The sequence below is a fragment of the Bos grunniens genome, chromosome 9, assembly GCF_055505025.1.
Source record: "Bos grunniens cultivar Pamir isolate PY7600 chromosome 9, Bosgru_T2T1.0, whole genome shotgun sequence".
In the NCBI taxonomy this organism is placed as follows: Eukaryota; Metazoa; Chordata; class Mammalia; order Artiodactyla; family Bovidae; genus Bos; species Bos grunniens.
This window is the reverse complement of record NC_141173.1, coordinates 35637765-35654211: the sequence shown is the minus strand read 5'-3', so window position 1 is coordinate 35654211 and position 16447 is coordinate 35637765. Positions and strand designations below refer to the sequence as shown.

The window sequence follows — 16447 nt, the reverse complement described above, 5'->3', positions numbered from 1 at the left end:
CTAGTGGGAACTCTCCATGAGGAGGGAGGAGGTATATTTTAGTTTCTACTTTGTCTTCTATTTTTATGTACAGAATTCTGAAAATTTGCACATTTTGTAAGAAAAGAAATTCTCTAAGGGTGAGTATGTTCTCAATGGAAGAGTGAATAGAAAATCTGAAAATCTTGTGTCTAAATGGACTTAGATTCATACAAAATATATAAAAAAGCAAACTGACTTCTGAATGGCGAAAGGAACCTAATAGCTGCCATGACCCACTCAGAGTCCCCAGAAGATGTTTTTTGGCAGTGCAGTCTGACTGCAATGACCAGAAACATACTTCCTGCAGAGACATATTCAAAGTAAAAGTAAGGTGAAAGTTTGTTATAAGCACAACAAAGTCAAAACAAAGTCTATGTGAGAAAGAGAAAGAAGAAAGAAAGGTATTTTTATATGTCAATATACCTTTGCTGGGGCAAAAGTCTCAGGTGGGCTTTCTTGGCTTAGGAGATAAGAGAATATTCAGACAAGCTGAGGAAAGAAAAGGGTCTGTAAATCGTTCTATCTTGGGTGGAGGGTTAAAAGGGCATTTGTGAACATGAACCGGCACAATTTAGGGCATGATGGATAACACGTGCCTTACGCCACCATTGTGGGTGTCAATTGGTCAAGACCCAGTACTCAATTCTCTGAAGTTGGGTCCACTGCAAAAGTCAATACTGAGACTTAGTTAAATGTCTAAGGCCTTGCAAGCAACCCTATCAGGAGTGAATTCCCTGAGGCACTCCATGGAGGAACCCACATGACCAGCTGCAGACAAATCTCAGCCTCAAGTAATGCATTTTCAGCAAACTCTTCATAAGCAAAAACTACAAAATAATATCAGAACTCATTGCATATAGTTCATTTTATGTCTGCTGATTATTTACACTTTTCCTTAGTGTAGGTGCTGGGCACTAAGGAAAGATCTTTTCAAAATGCTCAAGTTAATTCATATAAATGTTTAAACTACATAGACCTGATCTGATCTTTCAGATCAGTCTCTGGTCCCCAAGTAAGAAGCCATTTCTGCATCTCTTTCATTGAACTTTCTTTCAGTCTGGATGTTTGATAAACATTCTGTATTCTAGAAGAGTGGAGAGATCATCTCAATGCAGTGTAGCATAAAAGAGGCCACTGGTGACTCTCTGAGTCCAAAGACTTGGATTACAAGTTTGGATCCTGACCCTGCAAATGGCAAGCTGTGCGGCCTCAACTGAGTCATTAAACAGCCCTGATGCTATTTCCTTGACTGAAAAAACAATAGGGGAAATTGTCCATAATCTTTGTACCTCATGGGGCATGCTGAAGGATTAATCAGACCACATATGCAAAAGCACTAATATATAGTACCTAGTTAGTATTTGGTTTCCTAAATCAGACTTTATCTTTTTTTAATAGTCATAGCTATCTTAAGTTTTGCTTTTAGTCATTTTTTATTCAACAAACTGATGTTCAAGTGAAGGATATTTTTCCCCAGCTATAAATGACAAAATACAAGCAAGGTTGGTTAAGTGTGGAGATTCAAACTTTTCAAAATAAGTGTCTCCTTGCTAGTATGTGTTCACCATCCTTTTTCCCAACACCTTCCTCTTTTCTGAGAGACAGGATCACACATTGATTTCTAACAGTAGCAGATCTACTACATCTTATTATGTAGATGATATTGGCTGCTTAAGAATTCATACAAATGTTTTGAATCCTTTTATCTTGAACCAGGAAGGCTTCCTTTGCCATTTCTAAATAAAAATACAATGCACAGCATGGTAAAACTACTTAATACTGTATTGCATATTTGAAAATTGCTAGAAGTCTTAAAAGTCCTCCTCACAAAAAAAACGGGTAGCTATATTAAAACTAAAATGCATTCCAGATGGACTCAGAACTATGACGTTGGAAATGCCTCTACACTAGGAAATGTTTTGCCTTCAAAAAAAATGTTTTGAAGGAATATATGTACATTGCTTGGTTGTTCCCTGTTAGGAGTTTATCAATATCATTACAGAAAAACTATAAAACTGGAAAAAGAAAATACCCAGTAGAGGAGGAAAATGCACTTTTGTTGTTTTTTTTGTAACTGTATCTGTTCCCAAGGACTTTTGGAACAAAGTACTACAAGCTGGGTGGCATTAAAAAAAACAGAAATGTATCCTTTCATAGTTCTGAGGCTGGAATCCCAAAATCAAGATGTTAGCAACGTGGATTTCTGCTGGAGGCTCTGAAGGTGAGTATCGCCTAGACTGTGGTTGTCTTTGTGAGTTTCTCAGTTGTGTCCGACTCTTTTGCAACCCCATGGACTGTAGCCCCTCCAGGATCCTCTGTCCATGGGATTCTCCAGGCGAGAATACTGGAGAGGGTTGCCATTTCCTTCTCCACATACTGTGGGAGTTGCTGGCAATTCTTGCTGTCTTTTAGCTTGTACACATATTGACTCTAACCTTTGCCTCTGTCTGCACGTGGCATTCTCCGTTGTGTGTTTCTGTGCCTATGTCCAAATTTTCCTTTCCTTATAAACACACAGTCACTGAATTAGGGTCCACTGTAATTGTTTGACCTCAACTTAGTTTCATGCGCAATAACCCTATTTCCAAATGAAGTCACATTCAAAGGTTAGGATCTGAACATATATTTTAGGGTGACACAATCCAGCCCACAACAAATGTCTGACTCAAATGTACTGAACAGATCCAAATATAAATTTCTGCATAATCCTTTTCAGAAAATAATTTCCCATGAATTTTTCAGAAGTTAAGGCAGACAATAACCTTCCATAAATTTATTCAGAGGTAAACATGTGCTCAGTCGCTCAGTTGTAACCGACTCTGCAACCCTGTGTACTATAGCCACCAGGCTCCTCTGTCCATGGGATTTCCCAGGCAAGAATACTGGAGTGGGTTGCCATTTCCCCCTCCAAGGGATCTTTCTCACCCAGGGATCACATTGACAGGTGGATTCCTTACCACTGAGCCACCTGGGAAGCAATGTACTGACACATTTGTTTTTTAAAAAAATAAGGAATGAAAGTTACAACTCAATTTCTATAAAAATAAAAACCCAGATGAAACCTGCTGGGTGAGACTTTGCCTGAGTCCACAGGTACTGGTGTGCCAAGTTATGGGTGAGCCAAAATTAGTACATAAATTCTAACCCCAGCCAAGCAAAGCACAACCCCCTTCCTAACACCATTTAAGATGAAAGTAAACAGCAAGCACATTTAAAATGAAAAATATCTTTAAAAAAAACTGTAATTTGAGCTAAATACTTTAAAAGAATGTTTAGTATATCTAGCAATATTTATATCCAATAAAACAGGGTCAATCATACTTTATGCAAGCATAAGAAAGAATGGAAAACTTTTATTCCCTTAAAATACTGACTTTAGATTCATAGGTTTTACATTGTGACTCCTTTTTTGAGTCACAGTTTTCTACATCAGAAAGGGAATTTTTAAACTTTAAAATTAGTTATTAAGCCCAGTTTTAGTTTGAGGCATTTGTTTTATTTTTATATTTTTTTAATTATTATTTTTTTTTAATTTTATTTTATTTTTAAACTTTACAATATTCTATGGGTTTTGCCAAATATCGAAATGAATCCACCACAGGTATACATGTGTTCCCCATCCTGAACCCTCCTCCCTCCTCCCTCCCCACACCATCCCTCTGGGTCGTTCCAGTGCACCAGCCCCAAGCATCCAGTATCGTGCATCGAACCTGGACTGGCGACTCATTTCATATATGATATTATACGTATTTCAATGCCATTCTTCCAAATCATCCCACCCTCTCCCTCTCCCACAGAGTCCAAAAGACTGTTCTATACATCAGTGTCTCTTTTGCTGTCTCATACACAGGGTTATTGTTACCATCTTTCTAAATTCCATATATATGTGTTAGTATACTGTATTGGTGTTTTTCTTTCTGGCTTACTTCACTCTGTATAATAGGCTCCAGTTTCATCCACCTCATTAGAACTGATTCAAATGAATTCTTTTTAATGGCTGAGTAATACTCCATTGTGTATATGTACCACAGCTTGCTTATCCATTCATCTGCTGATGGACATCTAGGTTGCTTCCATGTCCTGGATATTATAAACAGTGCTGCGATGAACACTGGGGTACACGTGTCTCTTTCCCTTCTGGTTTCCTCAGTGTGTATGCCCAGCAGTGGGATTGCTGGATCATAAGGCAGTTCTATTTCCAGTTTTTTAAGGAATCTCCACACTGTTCTCCATAGTGGCTGTACTAGCTTGCATTCCCACCAACAGTGTAAGAAGGTTCCCTTTTCTCCACATCCTATCCAGCATTTATTGCTTGTAGACTTTTGGATCGCAGCCATTCTGACTGGCGTGAAATGGTACCTCATAGTGGTTTTGATTTGCATTTCTCTGATAATGAGTGATGTTGAGCATCTTTTCATGTGTTTGTTAGCCATCTGTATGTCTTCTTTGGAGAAATGTCTATTCAGTTCTTTGGCCCATTTTTTGATTGGGTCATTTTATTTTTCTGGAATTGAGCTGTAGGAGTTGCTTGTATATTTTTGAGATTAGTTGTTCGTCAGTTGCTTCATTTGCTATTATTTTCTCCCATTCTGAAGGCTGTCTTTTCACCTTGCTTATAGTTTCCTTTGTTGTGCAGAAGCTTTTAAGTTTAATTAGGTCCCATTTGTTTATTTTTGCTTTTATTTCCAATATTCTGGGAGGTGGGTCATAGAGGATCCTGCTGTGATGTATGTCGGAGAGTGTTTTGCCTATGTTCTCCTCTAGGAGTTTTATAGTTTCTGGTCTTACATTTAGATCTTTAATCCATTTTGAGTTTATTTTTGTGTATCATGTTAGAAAGTGCTCTAGTTTCATTCTTTTACAAGTGGTTGACCAGTTTTCCCAGCACCACTTGTTAAAAAGATTGTCTTTAATCCATTGTATATTCTTGCAAGGCATTTGTTTTAATTTCCTCTTTAGCAAAACTTTTTTATCAGAGCTATACTAAGTAGTAAGAATGATGAATTTTATATCCTACCTTCTTTGATTTTCCCTGGGGCAGGTAGCTAACAAGAAGCTGGTAGGATGTCAAAAAAATTGAGAAACTCAACCTCTATACCATCAAGCATAGAAAAATCCAAGTAAAATTGAGTAAGTGGATAAAGGTGGGCTTCCACTCAGACATCTCTGTTCGTCCTTTCACTAACTACATCCCTACATCATGGTATTGTTGTGGAGAGGTTAAGAAGCAGGCAAACACAAAGCAGTGGGCCAAAATTAGGTGCCTAGTTCGTAATTTTACTGATTTTCAAGTGTTAATGATCCTGAGCCTGTTTGTACTTGCCTCAGTTAATGAGAATCTCAGTGTCTATGAATGCAGACCTTAAAAAATATTGCCTATCAAGCAAAAGAATACACAATGCAATTTCACTTCCAAAAAGCACATTCTTTTACCTAATCAGCATAGTTTAAGAAATGGATTTTACTGCAAAAAAAAAAATTGAAAGTACTACATCAACTTTGTGCAAACATGGGAAGCAAAGTGATTCTATTTGGTATAGTCAGGATAACAAGAAGCAGAGTCAATCCATGAACTCTCAATAGCAAGATGAACACAGCTTTCATAAAAGAACATGCTGACAAACATGACTCTCTCGGGCTGGTCCTTCCTTGCTTGCATTAGAACCAAGGTATGTAGATACTTCAGCTGTGTTCTCACTACTTCAGCTGTCCTTCCTTCAAACCACCCTCCCTAAGGATCTTCTTTCCTTCCATCCCTCCTTTCCAGAAACAATCCTAAGGAACTCAACACAGCTAAGTCCACCTTCCTCAGTTACCACTTTGATCTCATCACTGCAATTATCTATCAAGTTGCAAGTAATGCTCACAGATTTTATTCCTCCAACCAAACTTCCCCAGTTCAAACCCAACTCAGGATCTAGCCTAAGTATTCACTCTTCTTAAAAGTCTTATATTTTTCATCTCTGGGATGTTTTACATGCCATGCTCTGTAACAGCACAGTTTAGGAAATAGATTTTATTATTAAAAGGAAAAGTTATGAATAATACTGTGAAAAACTAGAGTGCCAGAGTGATAATATATAGCTATAAGCAACAGGGTAAACTAGCCTCTCAAAAACCTCAAACTCACATCTCTCCTTCCTCGTGATCTTGCCTTACAACTCTCTTCCACAGAGATTTTCTAGACCCTGGCCTGCTGGCTTCATGCCCAGGCATGTCCTCACCTGTACAACAGCCTCTCTGTAACACTTAGCACTCACCGCAATTCCACCTGTGGTTGGTGGAGCAGGTGCTTGCGTGTGTCCACCTCTTAGAAATGCTTTTCTGTACTATCATTTCTGTATTGTTTTTATGGACTTTCTGTACCGTTTCCCATTAAATGGAAATACATATAATTTCCATAATACATAGTAATTACAGATTCCTAAAGAAGCTGTGGATCAGGAATGCACCTCTCATACTGGTTGTCTATGTGCCCCCCAAAATACTGAATACCTTCCTTAAAAGAAGTTTATAATCTAATATGGTCAAATGAATTTTAAACAATAGGTCGTTGTCAACAAAGTCACTGTATTTCAGTCATAACTACCATATTTCCTTGAATGGATATAAATCTCTAGAAAGTAAGATCCCTAAACGAAAGAACAAAGGAATGTTACGTTTCCCTGCTTTGTAGTTTTACAAGCTGTGCGCCATCCTTCTTTTCGAATTGCCACCCCGTCATGTTTGAGAAGCGCTGGACGTTTTGTGCTCAGCTCCATTCATTACCCTGACATCCTTTGATTCTGGGCCGGCTCCCCAGCCACCATCCTTCCGAGGTGCTGCCAGTGCAGCTCATTCAGTAGCCATCATCACAGTGAAGTATATCCCAGCAGCTCCAGATGGAAGATGGGGGTAAACAGCTCCCCTAAGAGTGCTCTCTGATGCAGTGCCATCAATCAACCCGCAGCTGGGACCAAACCGCTCAGTGACTGAGCCAGCGACTCTCTGCCAAAAGTGTAGCACACTTCTTAGCGCCCAGCTTCCTTTAAAAGGGAGATGTCACAGCTAGGTGTTTCAGCATTCAAGAAGTCCTCAATACCTAATATTTATGCCTCACTTTCTATAACAGTGACCCACAATATTTATCTAGGTTTAATTACTTTATTATAACAGACAACCAAATTGGTAACTGTCTCCACTCTACTTCCCTCTGGAAAGGCAAAGTCTCTTATTTGCTTGTTTCTTTAAGAAGTCATAAAACAGAAAACCAAATAATAGGTTATTTTACAACATGAGTTGTTTCATTAAATAAATGTTAGGGATCATGCCCAGTTAAAGGCAGTAGTAACATCTCCTGACACAGTCATGTAGCAGCAATGGAGAGTGGTTTATTTTTTCCTGCAAGTAGCAGATGGGGGGTGGTCGTTCCTTAAGCCAAGATCAAAATTGAGAGCTAACAGTTGGAACTCTGCAACACAAGAGCCTTGGCACCCACACACTTAGGATAAACATCCTCATGATGACTGCCAGGAATATATTTCTCTCTACTGTAATGTGAGCGGGAGGGTGGGCAATAAGACACTGCCACGGAGTATAGGAGCAAAAAGAACCATGAGTGAAAAATAATCAACTCCATTTATAATCATATATTCCATTATAAAAATGTTGAACTTAAAGTTATGGCACTTGCAAGTCTCAGCAATATATTCAGATTAACTGGTAAAAATCATTTCCTTGGAATAAACAATATTAGTTGCATCACATATTTTTAAGAATGATATCCTCCCCCAAAATTGTACACAGGTTCCCTATTCTCTGCAGCTATCCCTCCAAGATGTTGTAGGTCTCCCATGTCTCAGTGTCCTAATTTGCAGGTAGCAGGAGAATTCTTAAGAATTCAGCAAATCATCCTTTATTGGTTCAACATATTAATTTCCTTTTCTTCTCTTACATAAGAAAAATCAGTCCACCTACAGATAAAAAAAGTCTATTTTTGCAACAATTTTCCCATTTCTTACACACACAAACACATACATTCCTCCTTCCACCTAATTTCTACTTCAAATGTGTAAGGAAGACCTAGGGAAATTTGACACACAGAGAATGATAAAGTCATTAATTCCATATGACTGTGTGTGTGCCCTAACGTGAATGAGAGATTCCAGGCAGGAGTTCAGTTCAGTTGCTCAGTCGTGTCCGACTCTTTGCGACCCCGTGAATCGCAGCACACCAGGCCTCCCTGCCTATCACTAACTCCCGGAGTTCACTCAGACTCATGTCCATCGAGTCAGTGATGCCATCCAGCCATCTCATCCTCTGTCATCCCCTTCTCCTCCTGCCCCCAATCCCTCCCAGCATCAGAGTCTTTTCCAATGAGTCAACTCTTCGCATGAGGTGGCCAAAGTACTGGAGTTTCAGCTTCAGCATCATTTCCTCCAAAGAAATCCGAGGGCTGATCTCCTTCAGAATGGACTGGTTGGATCTCCTTGCAGTCCATGGGACTCTCAAGAGTCTTCTCCAACACCACAGTTCAAAAGCATCAATTCTTCGGCCCTCAGCTTTCTTCACAGTCCAACCCTCACATCCATACATGACCACTGGAAAAACCATAGCCTTGACTAGATGGACCTTTGTTGGCAAAGTAATGTCTCTGCTTTTGAATATGCTATCTAGGTTGGTCATAACTTTCCTTCCAAGGAGTAAGCGTCTTTTGATTTCATGGCTGCAATCTCCATCTGCAGTGATTTTGGAGCCCCAAAAAATAAACTCTGACACTGTTTCCCCATCTATTTCCCATGAAGTGATGGGACCGGATGCCATGATCTTAGTTTTCTGAATGTTGAGCTTTAAGCCAACTTTTTCACTCTCCTCTTTCACTTTCATCAATAGGCTTTTGAGTTCCTCTTCACTTTCTGCCATAAGGGTGGTGTCATCTGCATATCTGAGGTGATTGATATTTCTCCCAGCAATCTTGATTCCAGCCTGTGCTTCCTCCAGCCCAGCGTTTCTCATGATGTACTCTGCATAGAAGTTAAATAAGCAGGGTGACAATATACAGCCTTGACGTACTCCTTTTCCTGTTTGAAATCAGTCTGTTGTTCCAATTCTAACTGTTGCTTCCTGACCTGCATATAGGTTTCTCAGGAGGCAGATCAGGTGTTCTGGTATTCCCATCTCTTTCAGAATTTTCCAGTTTATTGTGATCCACACAGTCAAAGGCTTTGGCATAGTCAATAAAGGATAAGTAGATGTTTTTCTGGAACTCTCTTGCTTTTTCCATGATCCAGCGGATATTGGCAATTTGATCTCTGGTTCCTTTGCCTTTTCTAAAACCAGCTTGAACATCTGGAAATTCACGGTTCACGTATTGCTGAAGCCTGGCTTGGAGAATTTTGAGCATTACTTTACTAGCATGAGAGATGAGTGCAATTGTGTGGTAGTTTGAGCATTCTTTGGCATTGCCTTTCTTTGGGATGGGAATGAAAACTGATCTTTTCCAGTCCTGTGGCCACTGCTGAGTTTTCCAAATTTGCTGGCAATTTGAGTGCAGCACTTTCACAGCATCATCTTTCAAGATTTGAAATAGCTCCACTGGAACTCCATCACCTCCACTGGCTTTGTTCATAGTGATGCTTTAAGATCCTCTATTTATGAAACTTTTAAATACAGCATCTCATTTTATCCTCACACAGGTCCTAGGAGTCGTCAGACAATTATTAGAATTCCCAACTCACAGATGAAAAGCCATCCTTGACTATGATTCCCAAAAGGTCGGGGACAAAACTAGAACTTGATTCTAGCCCTCGTGACTGTGAAGCCTTTATTCTTTCCACCACACCATATTTAAACCAAATGCAAATTTTGTTCATGATAGTATTTTTTAAGCTTGAAAAATACTCGGGTCTTTAATGTGCTAGATTTTAGATGAATAAATCAAACCGGCACAAAAGAAATATCCACTCTCTTCTCAGCCAGAACATTTTCTTCAAGGTAAGGAAACAAAGATATTCATGGATGGAATCATTGATGAACAAGTTAATGTAAAGTAAGTTGCTAATTACAAAGTACAGTTAATAAATTCCACAGGTAAAAACAAGTGTGAAACTTGAATCACAAAATGAACTTGAAACACAGCCCCTGTATGAAAAGTGACTGATGGTTCCTACTAGACTAGAAAGTGGAAATTGCTGGGCTTTAAGAAGGAAAAAGTAGGATTAGAAGTAGACAAAGCTCTAGAGACAAACACACTGCCGAGAAGCCCTACTGCTGTCTGGCTTTTCACTGCTGAAACTTTACAGACACCAGAAAAAGTAGAGCAGAAACAGCATGTAAATTATTGAAGGGATGCTGCCATTTCCTGAAGCAGCTGGGATAGTCTGTCCATAAAACATTAACATGACATTTCTGAGTTTTGACAGGTCATTTGGAAGAGAAAGGGTAAAGAATACACAAGTCCTTTGGTGGGAATGGAGACATTTGTTCTGATAAAAAGAAACAAGCACTATGGCTGGTCTGCATGCCGGTTTCTACTGAATAACAGGTAGAAAACATAAAAATTTAAAGCTCAACCCTGAAAAGGATTAAACTTGATTTGTTCACTATAATATGAACAGGCAAGATTAGAAACTTCTAAAGCTTTTCTCTCTCCTTTTACTTTTTCAAGAAAGAAAGAGGCTCTGCCTCTTGAAATATGCTCAGCATTTAATTTATGCCTCTAGTAAATAACTGAGCTGCAAGCCCTTTGTACACAGTGAATTAATGTGTTGATCATTGTGACTAGAGGAGGGTAAAAAGTATTAGTTTCCCTAGCTGGCAAAAGGACCATTCCTTTTTTTAATAATGATTTTTCACATTACTGGCTTATAGGTAGGGCCAATCTTCCTTGCATGAAGACCATCCTGAAGAATACTGGCAAAGAACCATCTGCAGAAAATAAACTCCCCATCAAATTATCACCCCTAGAAACCGGAGTCATTCCTTGGATGTAGCCAGTGAGGATCCAAAAGGATGCCCATCATTAATAGTAACATTTGTTGAGGTAAATATACCTCAATGCCTGAGAATGGATTCATTATTCCCTGAGACCATTTCTATATAAATAATCTTTGCACATATATGTAAATCCAACCATGTTAGAGGCTTCCTAGGTGGCTCAGTGGTATAGAATCTGCCTGCAATGCAAGAGACGTGGGTTCGATCCCTGGATCAGGAAGATTCCCTGGAGAATGAAATGGCAACCCACTCCAGTATTCTTGCCTGGGAAATCCCATGGACAGAGGAGCCTGGTGGGCTACATAGACTGCATGGGGTCACAAAAGAGTCAGACATGACTTAATGACTAAACAACAGCAACCATGTTATACTTTCTCAAAAAATGGTTGATTAATGCCACAATGTCTTCCTTTAGAATACAGCCTATTAAAAAAAAAAAAACACACAAAATCAAGGCATTTATAGAAACAAACTTTAAGACATATTGTGAAATACTTGTACAGATAAACATTTTGCCCTATTGGCATAAAAAAATGGGCACAGAGCAAAGTAATTTTTCAAATTCTCCTCACAGAAGTATGAAAAGTAAGCCAAAGGAGAAAAACTACAAATAAGTGAGTTAGTAATGATTATGATACTAAATGCTAACATTCTACAGGAAATTTTTGTATTTTCTCTTTTGTGGCTTAACCTATTAACTTAAAAACAAAAATTGATAAACTTATAGTTCTTCATGTTTGTACACTTTTCTGAGAGTGACTCCAAAACAAGTTTATGAGAGGTAGGATTGTTCCATAGGCATTAACTTCCAAAAGTCATCAATATATTCTAAAGAGCCTTAGCTCTTTTAAATTACTTATTAGGAATCCAAAACGATTCATTTAGACTTTCTGTGGAGTTATTTACATGATTTCTCTTTGCATAACACCTATTAATACATGAGCTTCACAGGGTATGCTTTAGAAAGTGAAACATTCAAAAGTTCTATAAGGCAGGCGATTTCATGAAAGTAGAAAAGAGGATAGAGGAGGAGCCTCTAACTCTGCCTGGTGGAGCTGGAGACAGAGGGCGACTGAGACTGAACAAGACACTTCATGGTGGAGAAATCCTCCATGCAGAATTTATGAACTTTGATTAATCTTCCTTTCATCTTGGCTGGCCAAACTATGCAATCTTAATCCTTTGAAGTTCACCTTAATACCCAGCCCTCTCCAGCTGCCCTTCTGTAGTCCTTCTCCAAGCCTTTAGGCTTTCTTAAGTTTTAATAACCAACATTACACACAAAGTCCAGGGACGTATTCCACATATGCATGGAAGATTATGTTCTCTATTATTTATACTTTATTCTTATGTTGTCAAGTATTTCACTAACATTTTTTGTACGCAGCAGCACATCCATTCATTCAATAATTATTTCCTAAGCACCTACCATGGGCCAGACTTTGTTCTAAGCACTTAGGATACTTTAGTGAGCAAAACAGACAGTGACCCCTGCCCTAGTAGAGCTGATATTTTAACAGAGATGGACAATAAACATAATACAAAAGACTGTAGAGTACTGAAAAAGCGGTAAGTGTACAGAAAAAAGAAAAAGTAGAACAGTATAATGTCACGGAGACTGCTGAAAGATGGAGAAGAAATATTGACGGAATCAACCAAATATGTGTATATATATAGGCTTTCTAGGTGGCACTAATGGTAAAGAACCCACCTGCCAATGAAGAAGACATAAGAGACATGGGTTTGATTTCTGGGTCAGAAAGAACTCCTGGAGAAGATTCCCTGGAGAATACTCTAGTATTCTTGTCAGGTGAAGCTCATGGACAGAAGAGCCTGGCAGGCTACAGTCTACAGGGTCACAAAGAGTCAGACACCACTGAAGCTACTTAGCACATATACATATATATATATATATATATGTATGTATGTATATGGCTTCCCTGGTGGCTCAGACAATAAAGAATCTGCCTGTAATGCAGGACTGGAGTTCAATCCCTGGGTCGGGAAGATCCCCTGGAAGAGGGCATGGAAACCCACTCCAGTATTCTTACCTCGGGAATTCCACGGACAGAGGAGCCTAGCAGGCTACAGTCCATGGGGTCACATATATATATGAAATATACAAATTGATTATGATATATATATATACACACACATATATATGAAATACACATATGTATAAATGGGATAAATTTCTCTGATGTAATGTACACCAAAGTTGGCATGGAAGCTCCAAGGTGTTATTGATACTTCGGCTCGTCTCTCTTTTGGCCTACCAGTCCCATGGCCCCAGTGCTGAAGTCCATCTTGTGGTCACAAGACAGCCACTGTTCTCCATCTGTCACGTCTACCCCAGGTAACAGTAAAGATAAAGAGGCACAAAATGCACTTAGCACTGCATGAGTACCCTTAGTAAAAATTCCTGCTTATAGCTCATTAAGGTTTGTGTCTAAAGAGAGGCTGGAAAATGGTTTTTAACTGGGTAGAAATACATCCATTGATATAAAATTTCTTTTACTGAGTAAATGAAAGAACAAGTGGATACTGGATAGACAGCTAACAATTTCTGCCACAGTAGTGTTAATGTAAAGTTGTAATTCTTCTTAGTAATCTTATCTTCCTGAGAGTCTTAAACTAATAGCATAAATTCTAGTATCAAGTACTTAGGGTTTTCCCTCCAGTTGTTGCCTTAAATATTCACAGGCAGTACAACTAGCAAGTGCATGCCTGCTCAATCGTGTCCGACTCTTTGCTACCTCATGGACTGGAGCTCACCAGGCTCCTCTGTCCAGATTTCCCAGGCGAGAATACTAGAGAGGGGTGCCATTTCCTTCTCCACGGGATCTTCCCAACCCAGAGATGGAACCCACATCTCTGGTGTCTCCTGCATTGGCAAGCAGATTCTTTACCACTTGTGCCACCTGGAAAGCTTAACATTCACACAGAGATCCCAAGCCGCCATTTTCCCCACTCATAGAGCCGGTTGATTCTTGAAGTTTTTCTCCATGCTTGGCATTTTGTTCTCAGTCTTACCTAATTGCTTGACTCTCACAAATGGGGGATATTTTCCTTTAGTAAAAAACAGGAAAATGTGTCATATTACTGTCTACTGAATTGATAACTTTAACAACAAATAACACTACTTTCTGTGGAAATTTTCCATACATTTCAGCATGAAATTTATTAAAGTGGGCAAAGTCTCAAGTTTAGTAACTCTGAGATATCTGGACCTTTACAATTAAGAATCTCCTGCCCAGAGATGGGATGATGGTGCTCAAGAAGGAGGGGAATGAACTGAGAAAGTAGCACTGACATATATATACTATCGTATGTAAAACAGACAGTGAGAAGTTGCTAAATAACACAGGGAGCCTAGCCTGGCAGTCTATGATGATCCAGGGACTGGGATGGGGGTAGGAAAAGGAGGCTCAGGAGAAAAGGGATATACATACATAACTATGACTGATTCCCCATATTTCTACCTCAGAAACGAACACAAAATTGTAAGGCAATTTTCCACCAATTAAAAAAAAAACATGTTTTTAAAGAGGCAGGGGATATATGTATACTTATAGCTAGTTCACCATTGTTGTACAGCTGAAACCAACACATTCTAAAGCAACCATCCTCCAATTAAAAATAAATAAAAATAACAACAACAACAACAAATCTCCTCAGATGATTTTTATCTAACAGGAATCAAATCAGAGCCCAGTTTGCATCTACCATCTGCCAAAACACAAGTCACTCAACTTCCTTGAGTCAAGATTCTAGCTATGAAACAGGACTAATTATTTAAATGAGCAGATGCCGTTTGTCTTAAAAGTATACAACGTTGGTCCATTTCTGCCTCACTCTGGAAGAACGGCATAGTGGAGGTGAGGAGCGTCACTTTTGCGACGCCCCTTCAGGTTCCCCTACCTGTCGCCTGCACCGCCTGCTCTGGGTCGGCCTTGACGTTGGGTCTTGACTCGGAGTCTCTGGGTCTCTGCGGTGGGGAACCTGGGACCTCTCACCCAAGGGCGTCTCAGCGCGACCCCCTCGGAGCCCTCGGGGACAGGCGGGCTGCGGGGACCTCGTGAGACCGCCCAGCTTCGGGCCTCGGAGGCGGCCAGCCTGGTCCGTCCCAGGTGTATTTGACCCCATTCAGTGTGACTTTCGTTCGTCATTTGATCTCCTGGTCCCAGTGTTCTCACCTGCAAAAAGGGAAGGTGGTTTCTTTCTCAGCGGGTCTTGAGACCTAAGGCGCAAGGTCTGCGCTCAGCCGGCGGGTGTCGTCTGAGTGGTAGCTGAGATTGGGGTTGGAAAGCTGGACCGGGGTCACCATGCCTGTGACGGGAGGGCCGGGGTGGGGGGTGGCTTTGTGCAGTCCCCCCAAGCCACACCTACCCAAGGTCTCAATGCAGTCAGCGGGCGGGGGTCTTAAAGCCTTGGGAGGCGGTGAGGTCTGCGGGAAAGCTAGCGGGTGGGGGGCGGGCCCCGCCTCCTCTCCCAGTAAAGAAAAAGCGTATAGCGTTATACCAATTTTGACAAATTAGCAATAATGAAATGATGAGTCAAATAGTGGTTTCCAGGTGTGTTCAATTTCATGTCAGCAACTGTAGGTCTTTAAGGTTAGGCATAGAACTCAAAGGTAAAACTGAATTCATGATTACAATCTTAGAAAGACTAAAAAACGTTCTTGGAAAGTAATGTTTCACTTAGATTTTAGTTAGAGGAGGAAGATAGAAAATCATAGCTTTGCGAAGCAAAACCAATTTATATTTGATTTCTCTTCTTGTTTGTTAGAAAAATGATGGCTACAAGGTTCCATTTGCTGCAGACTTTGGCAGCACAATCCCTCAGGTGAGTAGGAGGAAAATAATAGGCATAGGAGGAAAACAGCCCAAATTAGTTAAACTATATTCTCTGTAACTCATTAACACAGTACCACAGGTGTAGGGTGTTGTAGCTTCTCTTATGAGATAAAAAATAAGTATTCACCTCAAGTGTCTGGCTACAATGACACAGCCTCAAAATGCTAGTAATTAGTATAATTACCTTTGCCAAAGAATGAAACATACGCAAGATTGTATCTGGTATATTTATAATTATTCACAATCAGAAGGAGTGCCAGGGTGAGTCCAGCTGAGCAGTGTGAGAGACAGCTTCCTGGTGTGAGGCGACAGTCATTTGGATCCTTCTTTTTCAGGGATAGCATGCCCCAGTTGGTGTTGAAAGGGTTCCTCATTGTTATCTCTTGCTGCTGTCTCCAGGACAGCCCCTTCCACTGCCCCCCACTGTGGGACCCACCATCCTGCAATGAGCCATCTGGACAGGGAGAGCTGGCCCCAACTCCCGCTGGAAGTTGTTAGCGCTGTCCCACACTTGGCACCCAGAGTCTCCAGGGAGTTGACCTCTTAACAGGCTTTCTTCCCGTGTCAAGAAGCTGATTGTACCCTTTTCACTACAT

The 16447-nt window shown here is 40.1% G+C and overlaps 1 protein-coding gene across 19 annotated transcripts in view; it reads right to left on the bottom strand.

The window, feature by feature from the left end:
* Positions 1 to 15530, bottom strand: part of LOC147365799 (uncharacterized) — a 571237-nt gene extending 555707 nt beyond the window's left edge. For 8 of the 19 annotated variants that reach the window (XR_015132761.1, XR_015132755.1, XR_015132754.1 and 5 more), the window contains exons 1-2: positions 15385 to 15529; positions 14917 to 15191 (exon numbers count right to left, since the gene is read on the bottom strand). Coding sequence is in view for 4 of the 19 variants with exons in the window: in XM_086317208.1 (XP_086173334.1) it covers positions 14917 to 15164 (248 nt within the window). In the remaining 15 variants the exon portion in view is untranslated. The other 11 variants (XR_015132763.1, XR_015132767.1, XR_015132765.1 and 8 more) reach the window with 5 other exon arrangements.
* Positions 15531 to 16447: the final 917 nt, after the last annotated feature.